Here is a 23,180-nt window from a genome sequence, read left to right on the forward strand (position 1 = left end):
CTCCCAGAAAGGCCATGCAGCTCAGCTGTCACCCTGACATGTGCCAGGAGGCTGTAGAAGCCACCAGGGATGGCACATGGCATTAGGAGGCAAGAGGAAATCTTGGAATTAGATCTGTTGTTGGTCAGTAATGTGAGCACTCCTACATCTGAGTGTGTCATGGTGGTCTTTCTTTCCTTCCTGGTCACTTTCTGTCTGCCTGTGTGGGTTCTGCCATTTCCACAAGCTCCTCCTTTTTGCAGATGGAAAATTGCTAAAAGAGCTCTGGGACAAGGGCCTACGAGTGCCTTGCAAGCCTTTACAGAGAGTGTACTGCTGCTTCGAGCCTGGCTTGTCCCCTCTCTTGTGCCGAAGTTCACCAAATCAGACCAGGTTTCCTCCTTTTCAATCCGTGACAGTGACATTTTTCCAGCTGATACAGAGGCATGAAAGGGAACTTCTCGGAGGCATCCTGGCTCGGTGTTGGCCCAGAGCTGCCTGTCTCCTCTTCCCCACTCACCAACATCAGCCTCCTTACTCAGCATCTTCTCTTTGGTCCATCTGCTGAGAGGATCCATCCGATCACTGCCAGCACCTCCGTGTTCCTCCTGGCTGCAGAGGATGCGCTCCAGATGCCCTGTCCCTGGCTGGTGCCAGTGGGGTGAGGACAGAGTCTCGTACCTGTCCATTCATTGTTTGAGATCATCCGTCCCAACACAGACACATCTCGGGAGAAGGCCCTTAAGATGCTCAAGAAGCCACTGCTTTCTCTTGCACATCAGGAAATGCACCCCTTGCATCAAGGCCAGCTACAATTCATCTTCACGCATCTTCTGCACATCGTGTTTGATTGCAAAACAGACACTTCCAGTGCCTGGCAGGCAGTATTTGTTTCACATAATTCCCACAAAGGGAGCTGTAATCCTGACTTTCACAGCCCATCTTTGATTAGTCTCCAGGTGTGACCGTTTTGCTCCGAAGGCTCAGCGTTACAGTACCTGAAGCAGCAGGGTACATCAGGCTGCAATTAGCTATGGTGCTCCAAAAAGCCAAATCAAAGAGGGATTGAGATCAGCAGCTTCCCGAGGGCTTTCAAGGCCTTTAGTGAGTGACCACACTAGAGCTTTTTCCATTTACCTGGATTAAAATTTGTCACAGAGGAGATAGAAGCAAACAGCATATCATCTGAGAAGTGTAACAAATAGCATTTGGCCATTGGGCAGGCTCAAAGCAGGGGGAAAATCCGCAGCATAAATAAAGTGCAAACCATGTTTGCATAACATTGGATTAATAGTTCGTTTTAAAAACCACACTGGGATTAAAGAGACGCATTTCCTATGCCGGGACCTGCGCTCCCTCCTTAGCCCAGCAGATGCCAGGAAGTACATCTAAGAGAAATAAAAAACCTTGTTATCCCCAGCCAGCTGCTGAAACAGCAGTGCTTTCTGCAGGCCTTTGGAAGAGGAACAAATGTCTGTAGGATTCCTGGAGCAGTCCTATGTGTTTTAATAGGGAGTTCTGCAGCAAAGCATTCCTGTGGGAAGGGGTTTCTGCTGCACAGCTCCAGTCCCATTCACCTGTGGGTTTTGTTGGCTGCAGTTTTGGAGGCGGTGATGCAGAGGGGAGCTGGATTCCCATCCCCCAGCCCACACATTTGACATCCTGCCTTTCCAATAACTCATTCGGAGTACTCCCACCTCTCCTTCCCCAGCCCTGCTCCGTGTTTTGCTGAAGTCAGTGCTGGCCCTGTCACTCCTCTGAGCAGGCATGTGCTTAAGGAGAGCTCAGGGGCACTGGCTCACACTGGTTACCTTATTAGTGTGGAGTAATCAATGGATGCTGTCCATGATTCCCTCAGTTCTTTGGTTTGTGGTACCATCTAATGACACTCATTTGCATTACGCTCCCCACAGTTTGGGCAGAAATAGGCTCCTGAAATGAGGCATCTTCACACACTGCTGGGAGTGACATGAATGGGACATAGTGGCTTGTGGAAAGAAAAATCTGACACTCCCACGCCTTTCTTTGGAAAAGACATGGAATGGGTATTTAGGCAGCAAAAGCCTGTTACGTCTGGCTTTTTTTCCCCTGTTGCTGATGTGGTTGTTGTGTTGGTGCAGTGTCCCAGAGTGCATGGCATCTCCTACCCCAAAACACAGGTCATTCCTAATTGCTCAGCTCAACAGGCTTAATATCAAACAGAGTAGCACACTGGGAAACCAGAAGACTTCCAGCTATGAGTGGAATTTCTACCTGTTTTTCTGTTCTTTTCTCTTTCACCTGCTCCAGAATCTATGGCAAACTGTAGAATTTGCACCTTAATCCCAAAGATGACGATAATTAAAAACTTAAGTCTCCACAGACAGATGCAAATAAATTAAGGAGGCAAAGAACTGAATTAGAGGCTAATCCTGGTTGGGGTAGTGAAAGCAAAGGGCCCAGTAATTCTTTCCTTCTGTTATTTCACCTGTTCTGGTGGCAGGATGAGGCTATGTCAGGGTGAGGTGCCTGGGTTTGCGGTGCTGGATGTGAAGCATCAACTGTGGCAGAGCCCTGAGGAGGGGACACAGGATTCTGGGAAGGGGACACACTTCCCAAAGCATTGCAGCTGATGCAGTGGCTGAAGTGTTAGCTGGAACAGGGAGCTGTGTGCCAACACCTGCAAATCACACGGTTTGCTTTGCCCTTGTGCTGCAGGTGTTTCACAAGGATGAGTTTGGCAACTTGCTCTCATCCCTGAGGATTGTTCCCTCTCTTGACTTGACAAAACTTAGCCTGGGTATTGGGATAGACCTAAATTCTGAAGTCAGGGACCTAAGATTTATTCAGGTGGAAGGAACTGGGTGTTTTTCCCCTGAGTGCTCCCTTGTGCTGAAAAGCGCAGTGCACTGACCTGTGTGAGCGTCCCAGTGCTTTACCCTTCTCTCAAGTAGTTGGGTTTGCACTGCGGCATCTTGCACTAAAGCATCAGGAGCAGTGAGACACCCAGAGTGAGGCCACAGGACTGAAATCCTTCATTTTTATGGGCTGGAAGTGATAACGGTGTGAACTGAATTATACTCACGTCATGACGTGATCCACGCACTCTCACGGGTGGATAGATACTGATTATCCATCAATAGGGAGTGATGGTGTATGATGATTCAAATCCCAGCTGTCAGGTAACTGGGTGTCCTGGCTGTTTGTCTAGTCAATTAAAACATTGCTGTGATTCAGCTTATGTATTTAAAACTGGGATTTATTTGTGTTACTACAATGTTACCTATGTCTCTAAAATCAAGTCTCTCTCTTTTTCAGGATGGGGAAGGCCAGACTGCACTCCATTATGGTAAGCTGCCTCTAAGCTTGGCTGTTCCTTCTTAGCAGCATGGATTTGCAGCTCTATACACAGAAAGCAAATTTCAGGAGAAAAATGAGCAAGGGAGCTGGATTTGATTAACCAGTGGCTAACTCCACTGGCAAATCCCAGCATGGTAGGGGTAGGAGCCTTGGGAGAAGATTGCCGCCCTCCCTTTGTTCTCCTCTGCAAATGTCACCTTAAAGCCTTCCTTTTCCCTTTTCCCCCAATTAATGATGCAGAGTTTCCCTGTACACCTCTGTGTCTCCAGGATGTTGGTGTGCCACCTGCAGACCCAGGAGTGGCTCTGGTTAGGGGATGCCAAATCCTTTGGCCTTCAGGGAGGGTCTGTGCCAGTTTTAACAGGTTACACAGGTCAGGGGAAGGGGGCAGACAAGGTGGCCTCCACCTTCATGTGTCCTGGTGACAAACCTGTTTGATCAGAGCTGAGAGAGCAGCAGCTTCTCGACTACCAGAATCAGCAGAGGCAAGTCACAGTTGGTGTCCCTGCTACAATTAGCCTTACAGGCTAATGAGATACGTGATTTAATTGAAAGATTGTTCTATCTCCAAATGAGAAAGTAGAGACCGAAGTGACGCATGCGGCGCTGATGTGCAGGGAATAGGAAAAAAGTATCAATTTAATCTGGATCATAATCTTTTTCCCAAAATTAAGACATAGCCAGTTATTATCTTGTACTCTCTCTTGATGCCTGTCACTGTAATTAAGAGCATACTTGTCATTCTGAAGTGTTTGTATCTTTCTCTCTCTTCTTGATCTCTCCGCAAGGACATTAGCAGGATGGCAAAATTGCTTTGCAGACATCAGTCCAAAGCACAGCATTTGGATCTGGAGCTAAGCTCCCAGGTTCCAGGGCTCCTGAACTGAGGCTGTAGTTCCAATAATGTGTGATTTCTCCCTGTGGGAGCTTTCCTGTAGGATACTCAATTTTTCAAATTCCTGTCAGTGTGACTGGAATGGTGAATCTGTTGCTTAGCGCAGCGTCGTCTGCAGATGGACAGCGCTTAAAATGCCACATTGCCTCTTCCTAAGCCATTCCAGGTTGGGCTGTCTCTCCTGGGAAGATGCTTTCCCAACTCCAGAACTGAGGGGTGCACAGCAGATTATAATAGGTTGTGCAAAAGCATAGCACACGTGTAAATTATCCGAGAGCACTTGCTTCATGCAAGCCCAGTGTGTGAAAGGAAAAAGTGAATGCATCACCTGAGTTTAAATTCCATGGAGGTGGATCCCTCTGGCTGGGGACTGAGGCAGGTTGTTCAACACAAGCAAACATAGCTGATTATAATGAACATTATTTCAGAAATGGTTTCTCTGATCCACCCTTCCAGCTCAGGTGTTTCAATAATGACAATTTCCCAGGATTTTCTTCCCGAATGTTTGTTAACTGTTGAATTATTTTTTTTTTCTTCCCTTTGAGTATTATTCCCTCTCTCCTCCCTGTATATCATCTTTGGGAAAGCCTCTCTGGGTCGCTGGCACACAGGCCTGGTGTCCCCATGGGTGCCTGGCTGTTCCTGGTGGCCATCACTGCCCTCAGGACATCCTCATTCCCTTTCTTGCTGATCTGGCCATAAATCACTCCGAGCTTGGAAACAGCTCCCTAAATGGGTGACCGGGTTTGATTCAAGCGGCTGTTGGCCTGAAACTGGAACTCAGCGTCACCTCCCAGTCCCATTTCAGTCAGCACTTCACAACCCAGTCGTTAATTGCAGCAGAGGCAGGAGAGCTCCCATGGACACCATCCCTGAGCAGAGCAGTGCCTTCGCAAGGCCTTCCCTTTTGTTGGAGGCTGTTCACGGAGTTCAGGGAAGGGTTAAATCCCATCAGCAAGGCAGCCCCTGCTTTTAGGGTGTCTGCATCCCTTTTTATGAGCCGGCGTGGCCTGACAGCTGTCCTTGTGGTGACAGCTCTCCTGATTACAGCCGGTGTCAAACCGCATCCTGCTGGGGGTTATAAATCCCGGCTCCTTCCGATCGGCGCTGACCCCGGCTTTAATCGGGGGTTAAGTGGAGGCCAGCGCAGCGCGGTCCGGCGGGACCGGAGCCCGTGCCCATGGCTGTGTGCAGTGTCCCTGCTGAGCAGCCCCTTCTCCTCGGCTCCTCTCCATCCATCCACCCACCCACCCACCCAGCGGGAATACTGGAATCATCGCTGCTGCCTCTCCCAGAGGAAATCAAGGCTTCTCCGAGCAGTGGTGGCCACGTGGCCGCAGAGTGGGCAGGCTCCGTATCCTCCTGGGCGTTCCGGCTTCCCTGCAAAGCACCATCTGTTCGGCTCTGTCTGCGCCGTGGCAGGGCAGTGGGAGGGGACGCTGGAGGGAAAATAAATAATAAAAAAAAATTCATCATCTGAACCCTGAGGATTAATGGAGTCGGGAGGCGAACTGCGCTGAATGGAAATTCATCTTCACCCGTGCCAGTGTCAGGGCTGCCGCTCTGGCCCTTGACAAATCGAGGGTCCCAGGGTGTGATAAATCCAGCAGCTGTGCTCGTCCCCAGGGATGTCCCCAGCCTGCTCAAGGACGAGTGAGCCACCTTTCCCTGTGGGGACCGGCTGCCCATCCCCAGAAGCTGCCACCATACCTTCCTTGGCACCTTTGGAAGTCTGTTTTCTGCAGAGGGATTGTGCCCCCCTTCAGCTCAGCCTCGCCCACACCCCCACCTGCTTCCTCACCAACCTGTTTCCCCTTTTTGACCCCTCTTTTATCTTTTCAAAATAAACTCCAATCACACATTGAACATATTTTAATGAGACATTACTGCTTGTCCTTTTGGATCAGTAGAAGACTGCAGAGTAATGCAAAAGACACTCTAATTACTAAAGGATTCAGTTGGTTGCTTTATAAAAACACCCAAAATACGATTAAAACCAATTGCTACCAATGCAGGAGGAAGCTGCTAGCTTCGTGGACTTGTAAGGCAGGTTTTGGCTTCACTGGGGTCTGAAGGGAAAACCCAGGGTCTGGGACTTCTGCCGATGTCAGCCAAGTCCAGCTCTTCAGTGCAAAGAATTTCCTGATTTTCCTGGTTCTTTTTTAGCATCCTTAGGTAAGACATCCTAGGACAGAGAAGAGCTCAGGTCAGACTTGACTCTATTTTGGCAGAGAAAATGAGGGATGAAAAAACAGTTGCTAGTAGAGGTGTGAGGAGTAAAATGCGTGCCACTACCAGCTGTCCCAGGCCATGGGCACGGTGGCCTGGAGCTGATGCTTGAGGAAGTGGTGGCCAGTAGCTATAAACCACCTGAGTTTTGTGCAAAGACAATTGATGGGCAAAAGTCAGGAGTGAGGCAGTGCTGAAGATGCCGTGCCTGGGATGTGCTCCCTGCTCCCTGAGAGATTCAGGAGGCAGGTGAGGGGCGAGGGCTTATAGATCCATTAGAGGTAGTGAATGCGTTATAAATTCTGGATACAAAAACAGGCAGGGAATCCTTTCCCAGGTGGCACTTCAGGGTGCAGTAGCACTCTGGGGCCCCTTCCCAGGGTCAGTCTCCTGTCCTGGATGTGAAGGAGCGGAGCCTTAGCCAAGCTGTGCCCAGGTTCCCTGGGCTCCCATCAGGTGATGCCCTGCAGGTCCCTGGGCTCCCAGCACCTCTGACTGCACTGCGGGCTCCGGGTGCTGGTTGCAGCAGTGGCACCCTCTCAGTAATCCTGGCTTTGCATTGCTCTCACTCTGTCTTTTCTCCTTCCTTTGCACTATTAAATCCAAAGCAATGCATTGCATGAGCACTGCCCCAGCAAAGCTCTGCTGCGCCGGGCCAGGTGCTGAGCTGGCGTTTCCTGCCTCCAGCTACAACCACCGCTCCAAAAACGCCCCTCGCTTCCACCTCGGGCCAACCTGCCCACACTAACCCTTCCCTTCCTCCCCCCAGCTGCCACCTGCGAGTTTTTGGACATCGTGGAGCTGCTGCTGCAGTCGGGAGCCGACCCCAGGCTGCGGGACCAGGAGGGCTGCCTGCCCGAGGAGGTGACGGACTCCAAAGCCATCACTTCGGCTCTGCAGCAGCACGGCAGCGGCCAGCCCTGACCCCGCGGGGGGACAGGGATGCTCTGCAATAACAGCCCTTCCCCCCCCTCCCTGCTGCCCTCCCCAAACACCTCGGGGGTTCGAGGGGACCTTTTAAAACACAGAGTCTGGCTGGGCTCTCCAGCTCGAGAGCCAAGCACGTGTCCTGAGCAGGATGGCATCAGAGTTTGGCATGCTCTGACGTTTATCAGTATTTGAGGGGGGAGGGAGAGGGGAGAGGGCCTGGAGGAGGCCCCAAGTATTATTTTAATGTATCAAACACGAGTACTGTACGGGCTGTCTCACCAGAGCAGCGTGGGCTGACCGGTCTGCTCCTCTGTGGGGATGCGGGGCCAGGTGAGATGCTCATCTCTCCCGTTCAGGTTGAATTTTGGTTTGTTGGGTGGGGTTTTTTTTTCCCTGGGTCCAAACAAATAATATAAATAAAAGCACAGTCTTGGGATTGAGCCTCGGTGTGTTTGTTTGGCTTTGTAGTTTTGGGTTTTTTTGCAGGGAGTGACTCGGAAGCCATAAGAATGGGAGGCAGCTCAGTGCAGCCATAACCCTTGGGAAGTTCTGCTTGTCCTGGGGAGGGAGACCTGCAAAGACAGCAGGGTCATACAAGTGTCTGGCTGTCCCTCTAGTTCTCACACAACACGTTGCTAATCAACCTCTCCAAGCTGACAGGACTTTTACCACTTTGCTGAATTGAATGGCTTTAAACCCCACCTCCCTTCGCAGCTCCAGGGCCTCCTGCTGTGTCCCCATCCCTGGAATGACTCCTTCAGGGCTGAGGTCTGGTAAGAGCTGAACACAGATAAACCTGCACCCACTCTGTCACTCTTCTGCGCGTGTCTCAGACTCTTCATGATCTTCTCAGCTGGCCAAGTACCCAGATAGGGGGGAAAATGTCCCTCGTGGCCATGCCTGAGCACTGGAGTAGGATGCGGGATGGTCATGGGGTTTAGTGCTTCCTCATCAGCATCCCAGCTGGGCCCACGGGAGCTGCCAGGGGTGGGTTTGTGCTGTGGGATAGCTCCCAGCTGGGAGGGAGGCTGCTGCACTGCGTGGGTGTGTGGCAAGAGGAGCCCGTGGCTTCCCTGCGGGATATTGCCATGGGTTTGCTCTTCCCAGACAAGATTTACAGCCTGGGGGGAGCAGAGGAAATCTCCATGGCTGTGACAGGAAGCTGCTTGCCATCGGGTTCTGCAGCACATCCAGCCTCAGGAAAATAAATGGGAACATTCCCTTGGCTGAGGACTGGCTGGGCAGCAGGCACACGTGGGTTTTGGCCCCTCACAGTGTCTGTGGCTCCTGCCAGCGTTCGCCGACGCTGACGAAGTCTCTGCGCTGGCTCCAGCAGCCACCACGCCACACACGTCACAGGCCGTGTGGTGGGGACACAATGGCTTGGGCAGGTTATTTTCCATTAATTAATATTAAGCAAGATCCCCCCACCATGGCTTCTGCTCCCCTTGCCCCTGCCCGGGGCAGCTGCAGGCTGGCTTATCACAGCCTGGCACTTTTGCGTCCGGATGCAGATGAAGCAAAGATGCCAACCCCGTTACTGGGGTCACACTGACTTTGTGAGGGAGACACGGTGGCACCAAGGTTGGGGACAAGCAGGGCCACCCCTGTGCAGGGCCGTAATGCACAGCCACTGCCTGGCTTGATGGACACGCTGGGTAATAAAAAATCTCTGTTAAAGCCGGGATGAAAAGCGGTAGCCGCGGTGCCGGTGCTTTCAGAGAGCACATTTGGGGCCTGAGCGCTCAGCCCTGGAGATGTTTATAGCACTTTAGGTCTGTTTGTGAGGTTGGAGCCTTTCCAAAAAAAAAAAAAAAAGAAAGCGGGGGTGGGGGTGGGAAGGAGAGAAAGACATATATTATTGTTTATAATCTGCTTTATTCAGCCAAACCTTTCCCCAGCAGCCTTGCGGATTGCTGTTAAATCCCTTGGTGCCTTTAACTACCGATACAGAAAGTGGTTAATGTGCATTTGCCCTAAGCTTGGCATCTACTCCAGGAAATCACTTTAATTGAGAAGCATTAAATGTTAAAATGATTAAAATACAGAAAGCCAACACACCAGTGCCCACGGAGGGGCTTGGACCCCCCCCACCCCTCCTGCCTGGCATGGCCCTTCCACCTCACCTGTGCCCACCAAGCGCTGTGGTGGCACAGCCAGGCACCCACTGTCACTGCTGCGTGGTGGCAGGACAGCTGTGCCACCTTGGGGTGCCATGTGGCAGCCGTGGAGATTCCCACCCCGAACCTCTCTGTGCCAGCAAAAACCCAGGGCACAGTGACCAGTGTCACTTGTTCCATCACCCAGGGAGGTCAGTTCCACCATCCAGATGCGACCCTGGCAATCCTGACCCCAAACAGCCAACGGTGCCAGAGCAGGCAATGCCACTGCCCTCCCACTGAGGAAGAAAAATCTCAGAGACAGCAGCTGCTAAAGAGCATCCCGAGTTTATTTGCCATCGCTTTCCCTCCGGGCGGAGGGGGTGACTGTACACATCTCATGCCAACACACCAGAGGCAGGGTACAAAAGCAATGCCCTGGGCCCAAATCCGGGGGCAATTTGGGGGGATCATTTCTCCCCAAGACATGGCAATAAATAAGGTTTTATTCTTTAAATTTATTATTATTATTATTATTATTTGTTGGGTTTCTTTTTTTTTTTTCCTTTTTCTTCCCCCAGGAAACAAGACTCTCACTTTCTGGAACTGTACAAAATTTACAGAGCGAGGGGAGGAGGCATTTGGCCTTGTCGAAGGGGGATGGAGAGCAGCAGGCACAGCTCTCCCCCGTCCCCCTCCCCACCAGTGCCGGCAAGGCCGGGAGCTTGGCACGAAGCAGCACCCAAGGCTGGGGAGGGGAGAGGCACATGGATGCAGCTGGGGCAGCTCCTGCAGCACCAAGGCACCCAGCTGGGGAGGGGACAAGGAAGGACAAGGACAGACCAGTGATGTGCTTTCTCGTGTAGCTTTTTTTTTTTCCCCATTTTTATTCTTTTTTTTTTTTTTCCTCTGCTTCTAGAGCCTCCACAACTCTGGAAGGAGCCGACTAACTGGATCCACCGCCAGCCCTCCCTGAAGGGCAGGCTGGGATCATCAGCATCACCCCAGAGACAGAGAAGATGGCAGGGACCCCAGGGCCAGGGCATCGCTGTGGGGCTGGGGCAGAGCTGGGACCCCGGGCAGAGCGTGTGGAGCTGGATCCATGGGGCTGAATGTCTGAGGGTAGGGGGTGTGGCTGTTCTGGGGGAGATGGGTTTTGAGCAGGGGCTAGTGCTGAGTGAGCCTGGCCAGGAGCAGACCCCATGGGGCTTGTAGGATGTGCCAAAGCCATCGGGATCCTTCCTGCCTGCCTGCACTCACCCTTTAGTACCATCAGACCCACGGCACCAAAGGAGGAGGGTGACCCATACCGGGAGCCTCTCACGCCCCGGTCGCCTCCCCTTCCCACGACGCAGGTGCTTCTGCAGCTGACGAAATTCCTCCTCGCTATTGGGAAGGAATTGTTTTTGCAATGCCCTCAGAGCAAATGTTGCCCACCTCGCCCGCCCACCCCTCCAGCCCCAGGCACCCCGGCTGGCCCCGCCGTGGCGCAGCTTGGCCAGTGGGCAAGCTTTTTAATTCCTTCCCCTCGCGTGGCCATGGTACAAAGCAGTGATGCTCCTGCGCGCCCAGGGATAAATCACGGCCACCAGGCCAGGAGCAGGCAGGATCGCCCGCGGCAGGGGGGCAATGGCCCTGCCCGGACGCGTCCCCGGCAAAATAAACCCTTCTACAATATAGACTTCTCTTTCCGCGGAGGCTCCGGGCAGCGCCGAGTTGAGTTTCAACACCATATCGAAAAATAACTCTTGAAAATAGCAGCGGTGCTCGGCAGGGGGGGTGCGGGGATGGCGCGGGTGCCGGGATGGGCTCTGCCACCCCTGATTGTCCTTCTGTCCCTCCCGCCGGCCGCGCCAGGGCCGGGTCCCCGCCGTCCGCAGCGCAGCGCCGGGGTCCTCGCCGCGCTTCCCGTGCGCCGCCACCTCTCTTGTGCTTACACCCGAAGGCATCCGTGCCCCCCGCCCGGGCACGGCCGCCCCAGCCATCGCCGGTGCCGTCCCCCCCTCCCTCCAGCCCTCCAGGGCCAATTCCCACGGGAAATCCTGGAAAGGTTCAGCCGCCGGCGGGTGCTGCGCTTGCGGGCCGGGGGGAGCGCGGGGGGCCGGGGCGGGGGGCGAGCAGCGCTTAGAAAGGGGGGTGATCCATGTCGTCCAGCCAGGAGGCCGGGCTGGTGGGAAAGTCTGGGTACCCGACGCTGCTGCCCGTGGAGATGTCGGAGGTGGGGCCCCCCCCGGCCATGGCCCGCAGCGTCTGACTCACCCCCTGCGCCCCGTGGGCCACCAGCCCCAGGCTGCCGTCCATGGCGTAGTCCAGCCCGTTGAGCAAGGGCGGGTGGGCCGGCAGCGACGAGATGGAGGACGGCGACTGCGGGAGGCCGTAGGGGCTGCCGTCCCGCAAGTCCTGGTACGTCTGTCCCGTGCCCTCCATGGAGAAGCCGCCGTTCAGCAACTGTCCGCCCGCCGCGTCGCCCACGGAGCCGTACACCCTGTTGTTGTGGCCGAGCTCGGAGAGGATCTGGTCTTCTGCCGGGGACAGGAGGGAGAGCGGAGGCGGGGGGTCAGCGCGGGGGGGAGCCCGGCCGCCCCCCGGCCCCGCTCGGGCGCCGCGCTCACCGCGGTAGCTGAGCTCGCTGTCGCTGACGCCGCAGTCCTCGGCCGAGCTCTCCTTCTCCAGCTTCCCTGTCCCGCGGCTCCGCTTCACGCTCTTGTAGAACTGTCCCCAGCGATGTCGCCCCGCGTCCTTCTTCAGCCGCTTCTCCTTGGCCCGCCGGTTCTGGAACCACACCTGGAGCGGGCAATGGGGAGGGACATCGGTGACACCACGGCACCCCGCCACCCTGACAGTCCTGCATGGCGGCACCCTTGTAATCCACCGCCTCTGAAACCCAGCGCCCATGGAACCCAGCGCTCCAGCATCCTGCCACCCCTACATCCCAGCACCCCAACATCCCAGCGTGCCAGCAGCCTGGCACACCAATATCCTGGTATGCCAACACCTGCGGCCCCATGCAACCCAGCATCCCTAAACCCCTGCAAACCCGCATGCCAACGCTCCCGCCCCCCAGCTCCCGCAGCCCCATGCAATCCGGCAGCTCGTCACCACTGCAGCCCAGCTTCCAGGCACCCCCACCACCCCAATAGCCCTGTCACCCCTGCATCCCCTAAAACCCAGCACCCCCAGAGGGGGCCCTGCGTCGCCCTTCTGTTGGGACAGGGTGGAGAGGGGCGCCCGCGGCCTCACCTGCACGACCCTCATGTCAAGCCCGGTCTCGGAGGAGAGCTGCTCCCGCACATGCCGGGCGGGCTTGGGGGAGTTTTTGTAGGCGTTCTTCAGCGTTTCCAGCTGCTTGGCCGTGATGGTGGTCCGGGGCCGCTTGGCGCCCGCCTCCGAGTCATCTGCAAGCGAAGGAGCCGGTACCAGCCCCGAGCAGCAGCAGCTCTGGGGAACATCTCCCCAAAACCAGCTGCCCCAGAGCCCGCAGCGACACCAGCCACGGCCAGCCCTGTGCGCGCCGCGCCCCCCGCAGCCTCTTCGGGGTGCCTACCGTTCTGCTTGGCGGTCTCGTAGTCCTCCTTGCAGACCAGCCGCCCGTCCTCCATCAGGTAGAACTCGTCGCCCGTGGCCAGCTGCCGGCTGCAGATGATGCAGGCGAAGCAGTGCAGGTGGTACACGAAGTCCTGCGCCTTGCGGACCACCTGGGTCGGGGGGATGCCCTGCTGGCACGCCGTGCATTTGGTCCCGAAACGCCTGCCAGGAGAAGCGGGCGACCCTGAGCCCCCCGGCGAGGTGGGGTTTGCAGGGATGGGGAGCAGGAGACAGGGCAGAGTTCAAACCAGCAATCAACCTTATTATGCATGACACTTCACACGGCGGGGGTTTATCTTCCTCAGAGTGAGAGACCGGCCTAATGGAGCCGAGGAAGGTTTGATTTTAATGATTCTTTTAACTAATGCTTATAGGCTGCCTGATTTTTCCCCTGCAAGGACAGTACATATTTCATCCACATTAATACCAAATAAATTAATTACGCCGCCCCGCTGGCATGATGAATCCCAGATTAATGCAGAATGATGGGGCTCTTACACCATAACGACGGCCTGACAGGGGCGTGGGGTGGGCTGGTGTGGGGCACGAGCAAAGCCACCAGCAGGGCTGCAGGAGTGTGCATGGGACGTGGGAGAAGTGTGGAAGGAGCATGCAAGGATGGTGCAAGGAGTGTAGAAGCATGTAAGAAACGTGCCTGAAAGAAATGTGCAAGGATGGTACAAGAACCTGCAAAGAGTGTGGGAGATTCATGCAATGAGTGTGCAAGGAGCGCCCAAGAATGGTGCGGGAAGTGTGCAAGAAATGAATTCACTGAATTAATGGCACAAGGGTGACACATGCCATGAGAAGGAAGCCAAAAGTCGGTGGATATTCCACCGGTGTTTTCAGCAACAGATGCTGTGGGATTGGCCTGGGGCAGACCCCCACCTCCCTCTGGCCCCACAGGGCTCCCCTGCTCCCCACAGCAGCCCCAAACAGCCCAGAACACCACAGAGCCACCCTGGTGCTGCAGCAGCCCAGGTGACAAAGCTGTCAGAATAAACCTGTCCCCATCTGCGTCCAAGGAGGCGGCACAGGAGCACCCAGTCCCTTTGTCCCCAAGGCTGCTGGCACCTGGGAGTGCCCAGGGAGTGCAGCCACTCCAGGCACCTCTCACTGTCCCCTGAGGCCTGAACATCCCCCAGTGGTGCAAAATCACCCTCAAGCCCCATGGCCACCCATCCCCTCCAGAAATCCAGGGCACAGCCACCAAAGCTGGGTCTCTGAGACTGTCTCTGAGACCCTCATCCCCCCAGGGATGGGGGCAGGTACCGGGCATGGGTGGTGCCAGCACGATTTCGGGGTGTTGGAAGCAGAAGGTGAGAAGGAAAAACCTGTTTTGTCCCATTTTCTGGACTTGTATCCTAAAGGGAGAGGCCCTGGACATCTGCTGGGGAGACCTCAGCTCTCCTGGAGTCAGATGGGAGGGAAGGTGGGAGAGGAAGGGAGGAAGGAGAGGGGTGGAGGGGACATGGACAGGAGGAAGGGAGGGAGGAATGATAGGATGGAGGATAAAGGGAGGGGTGCAGGGTGGGCGGGAATGGAGGGGAGGAGGCAGGAAGGTGGGAATGGAAGGAAGGAGGAAGGCCGGAGTGGGAGAGGGATAGATAGGATGGACAGAGGATGCTTTTCTGCTCCCAAGGCTGAGCTGCTGCCCACTCTGCAGTCCCCATCCACTGCCCATTCTCCCCCCATCACAGAACACTCTAAAAGCCATTTTAACAACTCTCCTGACACCCCGGGGTATTTCCACAACATCCACGGACAGAGGACCCAGGACAGAGCTGAGGACCAAGAGCTGCAATTTCGGGGAAGGAAAAAAAAAAAAAATCGATCTGCTCCTTTCCCAAGCAGCTCCTGCATCACCAAGTGCCTCTGAAGCTGGGCTGAAATCCTCACGTCCCCCGCAGGTTCCCCACCCCGAGATCAATGAGCGGTTAAGGAAAGGTGAGGTGCGAGCGCCGAGCTGCTATTGATTGGCACCAAATAATCCAGGCAGGACCTCATCTGAGAAAGTCGCTGATCTTTCAACTCCAATTAACATTGATTACCCGCACCTTTTGGGCGACTATTTAAATGACTCGGAGATTAATAGGCTGGAAAATATCAGAAGTGAAGTGTTATTACCCAGGATGGAGTGGCCGCTTTGACCGTCCCCGGGAAGGAGAAATCCAAGCTGCATCTTTGGTCCTGATGCCTGGTGAGGATCTAGGAGAGCCTGGGGATGGGAAGGCAGGGGAATCCTGTCTAGGGACTGACCGTTGTGCCTTTAGGCCGGTGGTGAGGGGTGGTGGGGACAGATGACGGCAGGAGGAGGTGGCTTCAGTCCCCGAGGGGCAGCAACTGCTTTGTGGCTGAGCCCCATCTCCTGCATCCAAGCAGTGAAAGGCACCCACCGGCCAGGACCCAACCCCTCTGCTTCATGGCGATCCAGTCCCAGCAAAAAAAACCTTCTCTACCCCTTGGGAAAACTCCCAGGTTTCACCGGCAACCAGGGACCAGAGCATCCTGAAGGCAAAGTCCATTTTTAGTGGGGAATGGGCTGTCCTGTCTCTGTCTCATGGGAGCAGGGAAAATGCCAAGGCCGGGGCATCGCACAGCACAGAGGCAGCTGCCAAGGCAATCAAATGAGGTTTTCACGCTAATGGGAGGGAGGGAAAAAAAAAAAAAAGAAAAAGAAAAAAAAAAAGTGGAGGGAGAGAAACAGCATCAGCAAATCCCGAGGAGGCGAGGGAGGCACTCGGGAGGAAGAGGCAGCGTTGTCGCTGCCTTGCACGAGTTTCTCCTGCCCTCTAGCTCCGAGCCGAGCCGGGGCCAGGATGTCATCCCGGGGACCTGAACACCCGCACGGGGGAGGGCCAGGAGCGCCAGGGAGATTTGGGGCTTTCCCGTGATTCAATCCCAACAACCAGAATCCAGCTGGCAGCAGTTGCAAATCACCCACATTCCCTTTATTTCCACAACAACAACAAGTTGCAGGAAGATTTTGGAGAAAATACGCTTAAAACGAGGCTGCGAGCTTGCTCGGCGGGCGGGGAGATGCTGCTTTGGGGGGTACTCACTTGAAGAAATCCTCCTTGCAGTAGACGCTGCCGGCCCGGGAGAAGCAGCGCTCGGCCAGCTGCATCTGGCAGTCGGCGCACTTGAGGCAGGAGCTGTGCCAGTGCCGGTCCAGGACCTTGAGGATGAACTTGTCCAGGATGTGCTGGTTGCAGCCGGCGCACTGGGGGATCTCTGGCCGGGGCGAGAGGGATGGAGAGAAGAGCAGCGTCAGCCACCGACACCTCCCCGGGGCTCCCAAAGCCCTGCCCGGGCACGTCCTGGGGGTTTGGGGGTGAGGAGCTGCCACCCCTCAACTCCCCGGTGTCCCGGCACGTCTCCCTTTGCAAATCTTTGCCAAAAACCTTTGCCCGCGGCTGGACACGGCCACACACACACGTGATGCTTTTCTTTTATTCATCCCGTTTTTCAGGCCCTGTCCTGCTCTCTGCCACGCGTTTTCCCTGCCTGCCTCTCCCTCCCTCTGGAATGGCATGACCACCGAGCAGGGACGCCGCTTGTTGTCCCCCAGTCACTCACACATATGGAAGTAGATGGATTTGGCAGGGGGGGAAAGGTTTAAAAATAAAAAAATGGGGAACACCCCCCCCCCCCCAAAAAAAAAAAAAACCCAAACAAATAAAAAAGGGAAAATAATTAAAATAAAGATTTTTACAAAGAAAAAAATATATTAAAGGGGAAAAATACAAAAAAGGAAAATAGATTAAGAAAAAGGAAAATTATATTAAAAAAGAAAAAATATTTTAAAAAGGAAAACCGTATAGAATTAAAAAAAAATTTAAAAAGGAAAAAAAAGATAAGAAATAGATATGAAGTGAGGAATAAAAAAGAGAAAAAGCTATTTTAAGGAAAAAATATTTAAGATGGAAAAAATTCACAAGAAGGAAAAATATTTTCTGAAAAAGGGAAAGGAAGAAAATATTCAAAAAAGAAACAGGAAAAGGAGAAAACAAAGCAGAAACAAAAAGAAAAGCAAAAAGAGGAGAACCAAAAAAACGTGAGAGAAAAGAGGAAAGGAATGGTACAAGGGAGGAAAAGAAGAAAAAAATGAAAAGGGGGAAAGGGAGAGAAAGAGGAAGGAAAGGAAGAAAAAGAGGGGGAATAGAAAAGAAGAGCGAGGGGAAGAGGAACGAACGGGCAAAGGAGGAAATAAAGTGGGGGGGAGCGGGAAGGTGGAAAAGAGCACAGGAAAATCTCATATGGTTACAGCCTCAAACGACATTATTTCAAAATCCTTTGGGGTCCTGCCACGTACCTGACGTGAGGGCAGCTCATTCCATCATTGCCCAGGTTAGACAGTGACAATCCCAGCGCTCCTCAGACCACAGCTATCGCTGGCATTCCAGCCTCTGTCGCATTAACCGCACGAAAAATTTAAAAATAATAACTCTACGGCTTCTAGAGGTGCCTCTTTCCCTTCTCGTTTTGGGAACACCTGGACGCTTCGCTCCCCTCCCTCCAGCACGGCGGCTGCAGGTCGGCACCAGCCACGATTTCCAGCCTGGATTTGTTAAACCCGTGTGAGAGCAACGCGAACGCCGCTGGCACCGGCGGTGGCACCAGCAGAGCCCCGGGAAATCCTTCTCGGTCGTTTCATAAACGCGTGTGCACCTCCAGGAAAGACGTTTTGTGTCTAAATGATTGTTTATGTCAACACGTGTGTATTTACAGGCACCCACCCCGCACTCTCACAAGCCAACAAAGAGCTTTCCCCGTCCTAAAAGCAGCAACGCAGCTCAATTTCAACCAGCAAACAACTGCAGCCGAGAATACATCTCCCTTCGAATTTCGAAAGAAAACTGGTTTTGTTTTTGTTTTTTTTTTTTTTTTAAGAGGAGACCGATTTTCCTTCCAATTTCTCTGTAGATGCACGGCACCAACCCCAGGCACAGGTGCCTGTGGGTGCAATGATGCCTGTGTGCACACACAGGGATAATATTATTATTATTAATAATAATTATTATAGTAATAATATAACAATAACAAAAAGGGGAACCAGGGGATGTCCCTCTGGTTTGCAGAGAGAAAACATCTAAAATTCAAGCCCTGCATCCTGCTTTGTGCTTTGCCACACAGGCAGCTGCCTCCCTGCCTCGCATTTTATGGCGCTCCTTTTAACTGAATTATTTTATGGAACAGGGCTGAAGTTAATGGGTACGATCGGTACACGAGGAACGAGGCGCTCCCTGGCTGCCTTTGCCCAGCAGCATTCCCTGGCTCCGTGCAAAGGGGGCTTTGGATGGTCCTGGAGGGGGGACGCAGCCGCAGGGTCCCCCCTCTGCACCCCGGAGATGCAGCAGCCTCCGAGCAAACCTCTCCCCGAGGCACGGGGGATGTCTGGGGGTCACCCCCTGCCCCGGCCCGACGTGCCCGGGACGGGACCGCACATGTGCATCCCTGGCGGCCGCCCGGGCGGGATTTGGCCGTATCCCATTAAATCCCGTGGGCAGATCCGCAATCCCCCCCTCCCCTCCCACGCACGGGGACCCGAGCCATGGCCTGGCCTCCGCCGCTCCCGTGATTTATTAGCGGCGGGTCCATCTTCCCGTTCCCCCCACCCCCGCCTCTCTCCCCGACGGGAAAAATGAAAGAAATAACGATTGAAACGAAACAAACTGGCCGGTGGCCTCGGCAATGCCCCGGACCGCAAAAGCCGCTCCGGACGCGAGCGGGGCGAGCTGCGGGGCAGCCCCGGGGGATGCGCTCCCCGCCGGGCACCGCGGGGCCGAACACTCCCCCGGCTGCGGGGCCGCGTTCCGCTCCTTCAGGGCAAGGGATGGAACCCGCCGGTGCTGCGGAACGGGTGTCCGGGAATGTAGGGGGGAAAGCGGAGCACAAAGGCGGCCCGGCCCGCCGGTACCGGAGCCTGCACCGAACCCAAGGGAAGCCCCAGCCCGGGCATTCCTTCAAAAGTCTTTCTGCGAGGAGGAAACATCATTCCTTCACATGCAAAAAAAAAAAAAAAAAAAACCCTTCCAATCCATTTCTCTGCTGCGGGCAAACGACTTTCTCGGCGGCGATTAATCACTCCCCCCGCTCCAGCCCCTTGGCCAGAGCTTGCCGGCACCCGGGCACTGTTCCCGCAGGCTCTGGCACAAGTTTTGACTCCGGCGAGATTTGCAAAACAATATTCATAAATAATATTCGGAATTTTATTTTTAACAATCCCGTCTGCAAGGCGAAGCAAGGTCTGTCGGGGGGGGGGGACGACGCAGCTCGGCTCCCCAAAATCCCGCAGAGGAAGATGTTGCAGGACACAGCCTCTGCTAAAATAAGGAGGCTGGTGGCTAAATCGAGAGGTAAAACGGTGATTTAATAGTGATTAAAAATTAAAATGTCACGGGTTTTCCTCTCACACTAGATGAAATATCGAGGTGTTGCTGGGGGCTGGGGGGAAACCCTGGCTCCTTCTTGGGAAAGGGGTCCCCTGCCCCAGACAACTTCCTTTGGCTCGGAGGGGGCTGTGCTCTGTGCCACTGAGGCAGGATCCGGCCCCAAATTTGTCACGACATGAAAGCGGGTGCCTGGGAGCTGGCAGCGGCCGCAGGGCTCGGGCTGGGGCAGCGGGAAAACCACAGAAGGATGATTTTCAGCAGCTCAACCTCATCTATTTCCTCTCTGCCAATTTTTTGGGCATAAATAACTATAACAATAATAATACTTATTAATAATAATAGCATTAATAGATATACAAATAGAAGTAATAATAATGGTTGTAATAATAGTAATAATAATAATAATAATAATAATAATAATAATAATAATAATAATAATAATAATAACATCTCGTAGGATTCTTTCCGGCTAATTCTTGATATCCATCAGTCAGTGCAGGAATGACAATCTCACGGGCAGGGGAGTTTGGTGGCCCTGAGAAGGGCCAGATCAGGGAGCTATTCTGGGGCAGTGCTGCTCCACGGTGCTTTAGGCACCTCATTTTTTTTTTTACCTAAATCAAGGGATTCCGAGGCCATGGAAGTGACCCACCGACCCGGAACCGGCGGCGTGACGGGATACGGTCGTGGGACAGACCCTGCCTGTCCTCGTCCCTGTCCCTGCACCGGCTCTATGCTCCTGACCGGGATTTTTCTTCCCCTCTGCTGTGGTGAAATTGGTTAAACGGGCCTTCACGCAGCTCGGCAAAGGGACCCAAACGGGGGATAACGGCGACAGGTCCCCCGAAGGGCCCCGGGAAGAGGCACCACCGAAAAACCCACGGAAAACGAATTCCAGCCGCTCGGGGGGCCGGGGCCCCGTGCGGGGCACGGAACGGTGCGAAGGCTCCGCGGGGCAGCGGCCAGAGGTGGGGGAAACCTGTCCCGGAGGGGACCCTCCCGTGCCCCCCGTGTCCCCCGGACCTCGGCCGGGCTGTCCCGCGGCTCGGGCCCGTCTCGCCCCTCCTCCGCCGCCGCCCGAGGTCCCTCCCCTCAACTTTCTCGGCGCCGCTGTGGGGGGGACGAGCATCCATCCCCCCATTCCGGGAGCGCAGCGACGCCCCGGCTCTCGGGAACCGTTTGCAAACGGGGAGAAGCAACAACAACAATAATAAAAAATAACAATAACCACAACAGCAGCAGCAATACTCGCGCAGGTGGCCGCCCGCGGAGGCCCCCCCGCCCTCCCGCGCAGCCCCAGGGCGCACGGGCTCCCCCGCCATCCATAGGGGGCATCCATAGTGCCCACGGCATGCCCCCGAGTGGGGCTCGGCCCTATAGGAACAACGGGGCTGACCGATCCTGTGGCTCACTCACAGCTCGGGTCCAGCATCCCCGCTTTGGGGTCCAGCATTCCCCGCTTTGGGGTCCAGCATTCCCCGTGGGGGTGCACCATCCCCAGGCCGTGCCCGTGCGCACCCCCACGGACGCGCTACCTGTAGCTGCAGGGCAGATACGCGGCCCTGTAGACACGCAGGGGATTTTTGGAGAGACGCGGATGCGGCGCCGTCGCTCCGGGGGCGGCGCGGCGCCCGGCCGGGCTCGCCATCCCGGTACCCCGTACGCACGGCCCTGGGTCCTTTCCCACCGGCGCCTGTCGCGATAAACGATAGAAGCGGGATGTCGTGCGCTGCGGGCCGGCGATGCGCGGGGGCGGGCGGGGGCCGTGGCCGTACACACACACTGACACTCACATTCACACTCGAATTCACGCTCTTGCACACGCACAGCCGGAGCCGCGCCGTCCTCCCCGTCGGGGCCGGGCCCGCATCGCTCCGCTGCCCGCCCGCCCGCCCGCCCCGGGGCACCGCTCTCCCTTCCGCACTCTCCGCGTTCTCACGTCCGTGAACGGCGCTACACACCGGGGAAAACGAACGGAAGGTGCAGAGCCGGGAGCGACCGGGAGCGGAGACACCTGCCCACCCGCAGGGCGCTGCCCCGCCGGCCCGGGGCCGCCTTTGCGGCAGGGAGCGAAGGAGGAAGAAGAGAAAAGCGTCCTTACGTTGCACCGGCACACCGAGGATCTCGGGAAGCCCCTTGACAGCCCCTTCGGCAGCGAGCGCGGAGCTTTGCATCATTTTATTGGCCCGGGGGAGCGGCGGAGGGGAGAGAAGAGGGGCGGGAGAGGCGCGGGCCGGGCCGGCGGAGCCCGGTGCCGTGTCCCGGTGCCGTGTCCCGGTGCCGGTGCCCGCCGGTGCCGCCCGCCTCCCATTCATTCCCCTGCGGGGAGCGCGCCTGACGTCACCGCCCGCAGGGGGGCGGGGGCGGGACGGGCCCCCCGCAGCCAATCAGCGCCCGCTCCGCGCCGCCAGGGGCGGGGCCTGCGGTGAGAAGGCGGGGTTTGTGCGGCGGGGGCGGGGCCTGCGGGGAAGGGGCGGGGCCGGGGCCGGGCTGTGTCCTGTGGTGCCTTTGGGGACAGAGAGGGACGAGCCCAAGGCCGCGGGCGGGCTCCGCTCCCGGGGCTCAGGGACCTTCTCCGCTCTATGGAAGGCGTTGGAGAGTCCCCGTTTTGGGGGCCATAGCCCTCCTGCCGCCAGGAATGGAGGCTCAGCCAAGGGACACTTCCCTGGCTCCGGCGGACACCGGCACATCCCGCGCCAACGTGAGTTCTTGCCCAGCGGCTGTCACCCCGCCGTGGCAAGTTCTGCTTCCACAGGTCGCTCTAACACATCCCTGGGGCCCATCCCAACGGTGCCTCCCCGGGGACACAGCTGGGCACGGAAAGAGCCAGCCCAGCTCGGCAGCGCTGCAGCGTGCCCAGCCTGGCAGCCCGCTGGCCGTGGTGGCACAAGGTGGCCACAGTCACAGGGCAAAGGGCTCGGTGTGGCTGCGGCTTCCATGAGGATCCCCATGAGGGAAAACCCTGAGACAACGCAGCCCGCAGCACCAGAGGGAAAACGATGTGGTGGTACCTGGCAGCCAAGGGCTGAGCGAGGAAACTCACTGAAGTGGAGTGGGTGCCCCGAGCTCACCGTGTCACCAGCTCGGGGACAAAGGTGCCAAACAGCCCCCATGTGCCATCCCCCTCTGCTCAGAGAGCAGGGTGAGGCCCCCGTGGTGGCACACGGCAGATTCCGGCAAGTGAGGGAAGATGTTCACCCAGCCAGGAGCACGGCCACCCTCAGCTGAGGTGTGTCCATGCCAAACCTTCGTTTCCACACTACTAGGAAGAGGGTTTTCCCACCTGAAAAAACCTAAAACTCTGCCCCGTTATGAAATATGCAGGTGGGACAAGTCAGCAACTGGGGGAAAAAAAGTTTAAAAATAGAAGTAATAAAATCGAAGAAATGTATTAAGCCTGACCGTTCCTTAGGAAAAAAACTGAAGTTTTTGTATGAGATGCTGGGGTTTGACCCCCCCAAAGCTTCATCTTTACCAGAGAACCCCCGCCCACCTCACATCGCAGCTCTGTGCCGAGACCGGTGTGTGCTCATTACAGCAGTGAGCTCAACCCTGCAGTTCACCGCACGCCAAAATCTGCTTCCCACGGCAGAGAGGTGAATCCCAACCCCTCCCATCCCGTCCCGTCCCATGCCCTAAATCACGCCGCAGCTCTTTAAGTGCATTAAGCACGGCCAGAGCCCCGGCGCCCTCGGCCACCTGCGCTCCGCAGCCCCTCGGGGCAGGGGC

General features: G+C 55.8%; 2 protein-coding genes across 3 annotated transcripts in view; one reads left to right on the forward strand and one right to left on the reverse strand.

Moving 5' to 3' along the window:
• ACBD6 (acyl-CoA binding domain containing 6) overlaps positions 1 to 11,113 on the forward strand; it is an 84,725-nt gene extending 73,612 nt beyond the window's left edge. Inside the window, exons 7-8 of one of the 2 annotated variants that reach the window (XM_066192134.1) lie at positions 3,277 to 3,307; positions 10,391 to 11,113. In XM_066192134.1, the coding sequence (XP_066048231.1) occupies positions 3,277 to 3,307; positions 10,391 to 10,686 (327 nt within the window). In that variant the 3' untranslated portion in view covers positions 10,687 to 11,113. Of the gene's footprint in view, positions 1 to 3,276; positions 3,308 to 7,211; positions 7,813 to 10,390 lie in introns of those variants that run through there. The other variant, XM_066192135.1, reaches the window with a different exon arrangement.
• A 482-nt stretch (positions 11,114 to 11,595) lies between these two features.
• LHX4 (LIM homeobox 4) lies at positions 11,596 to 21,631 on the reverse strand. The gene is made up of 6 exons (XM_066193093.1): positions 21,553 to 21,631; positions 16,119 to 16,290; positions 13,016 to 13,218; positions 12,712 to 12,866; positions 12,084 to 12,255; positions 11,596 to 11,993 (listed from the first exon to the last, which is right to left on the reverse strand). Exons 1-6 carry the CDS (start codon positions 21,626 to 21,628, stop codon positions 11,596 to 11,598), a joined length of 1,176 nt encoding a protein of 391 aa, XP_066049190.1. The 5' UTR covers positions 21,629 to 21,631.
• Between the last annotated feature and the right edge of the window lie 1,549 nt (positions 21,632 to 23,180).

This window comes from Chamaea fasciata, unplaced genomic scaffold (assembly GCF_029207755.1).
Source record: "Chamaea fasciata isolate MVZ Bird 193981 ecotype frontalis unplaced genomic scaffold, bChaFas1.0.hap1 SCAF_10, whole genome shotgun sequence".
NCBI lineage: Eukaryota > Metazoa > Chordata > Aves > Passeriformes > Sylviidae > Chamaea > Chamaea fasciata.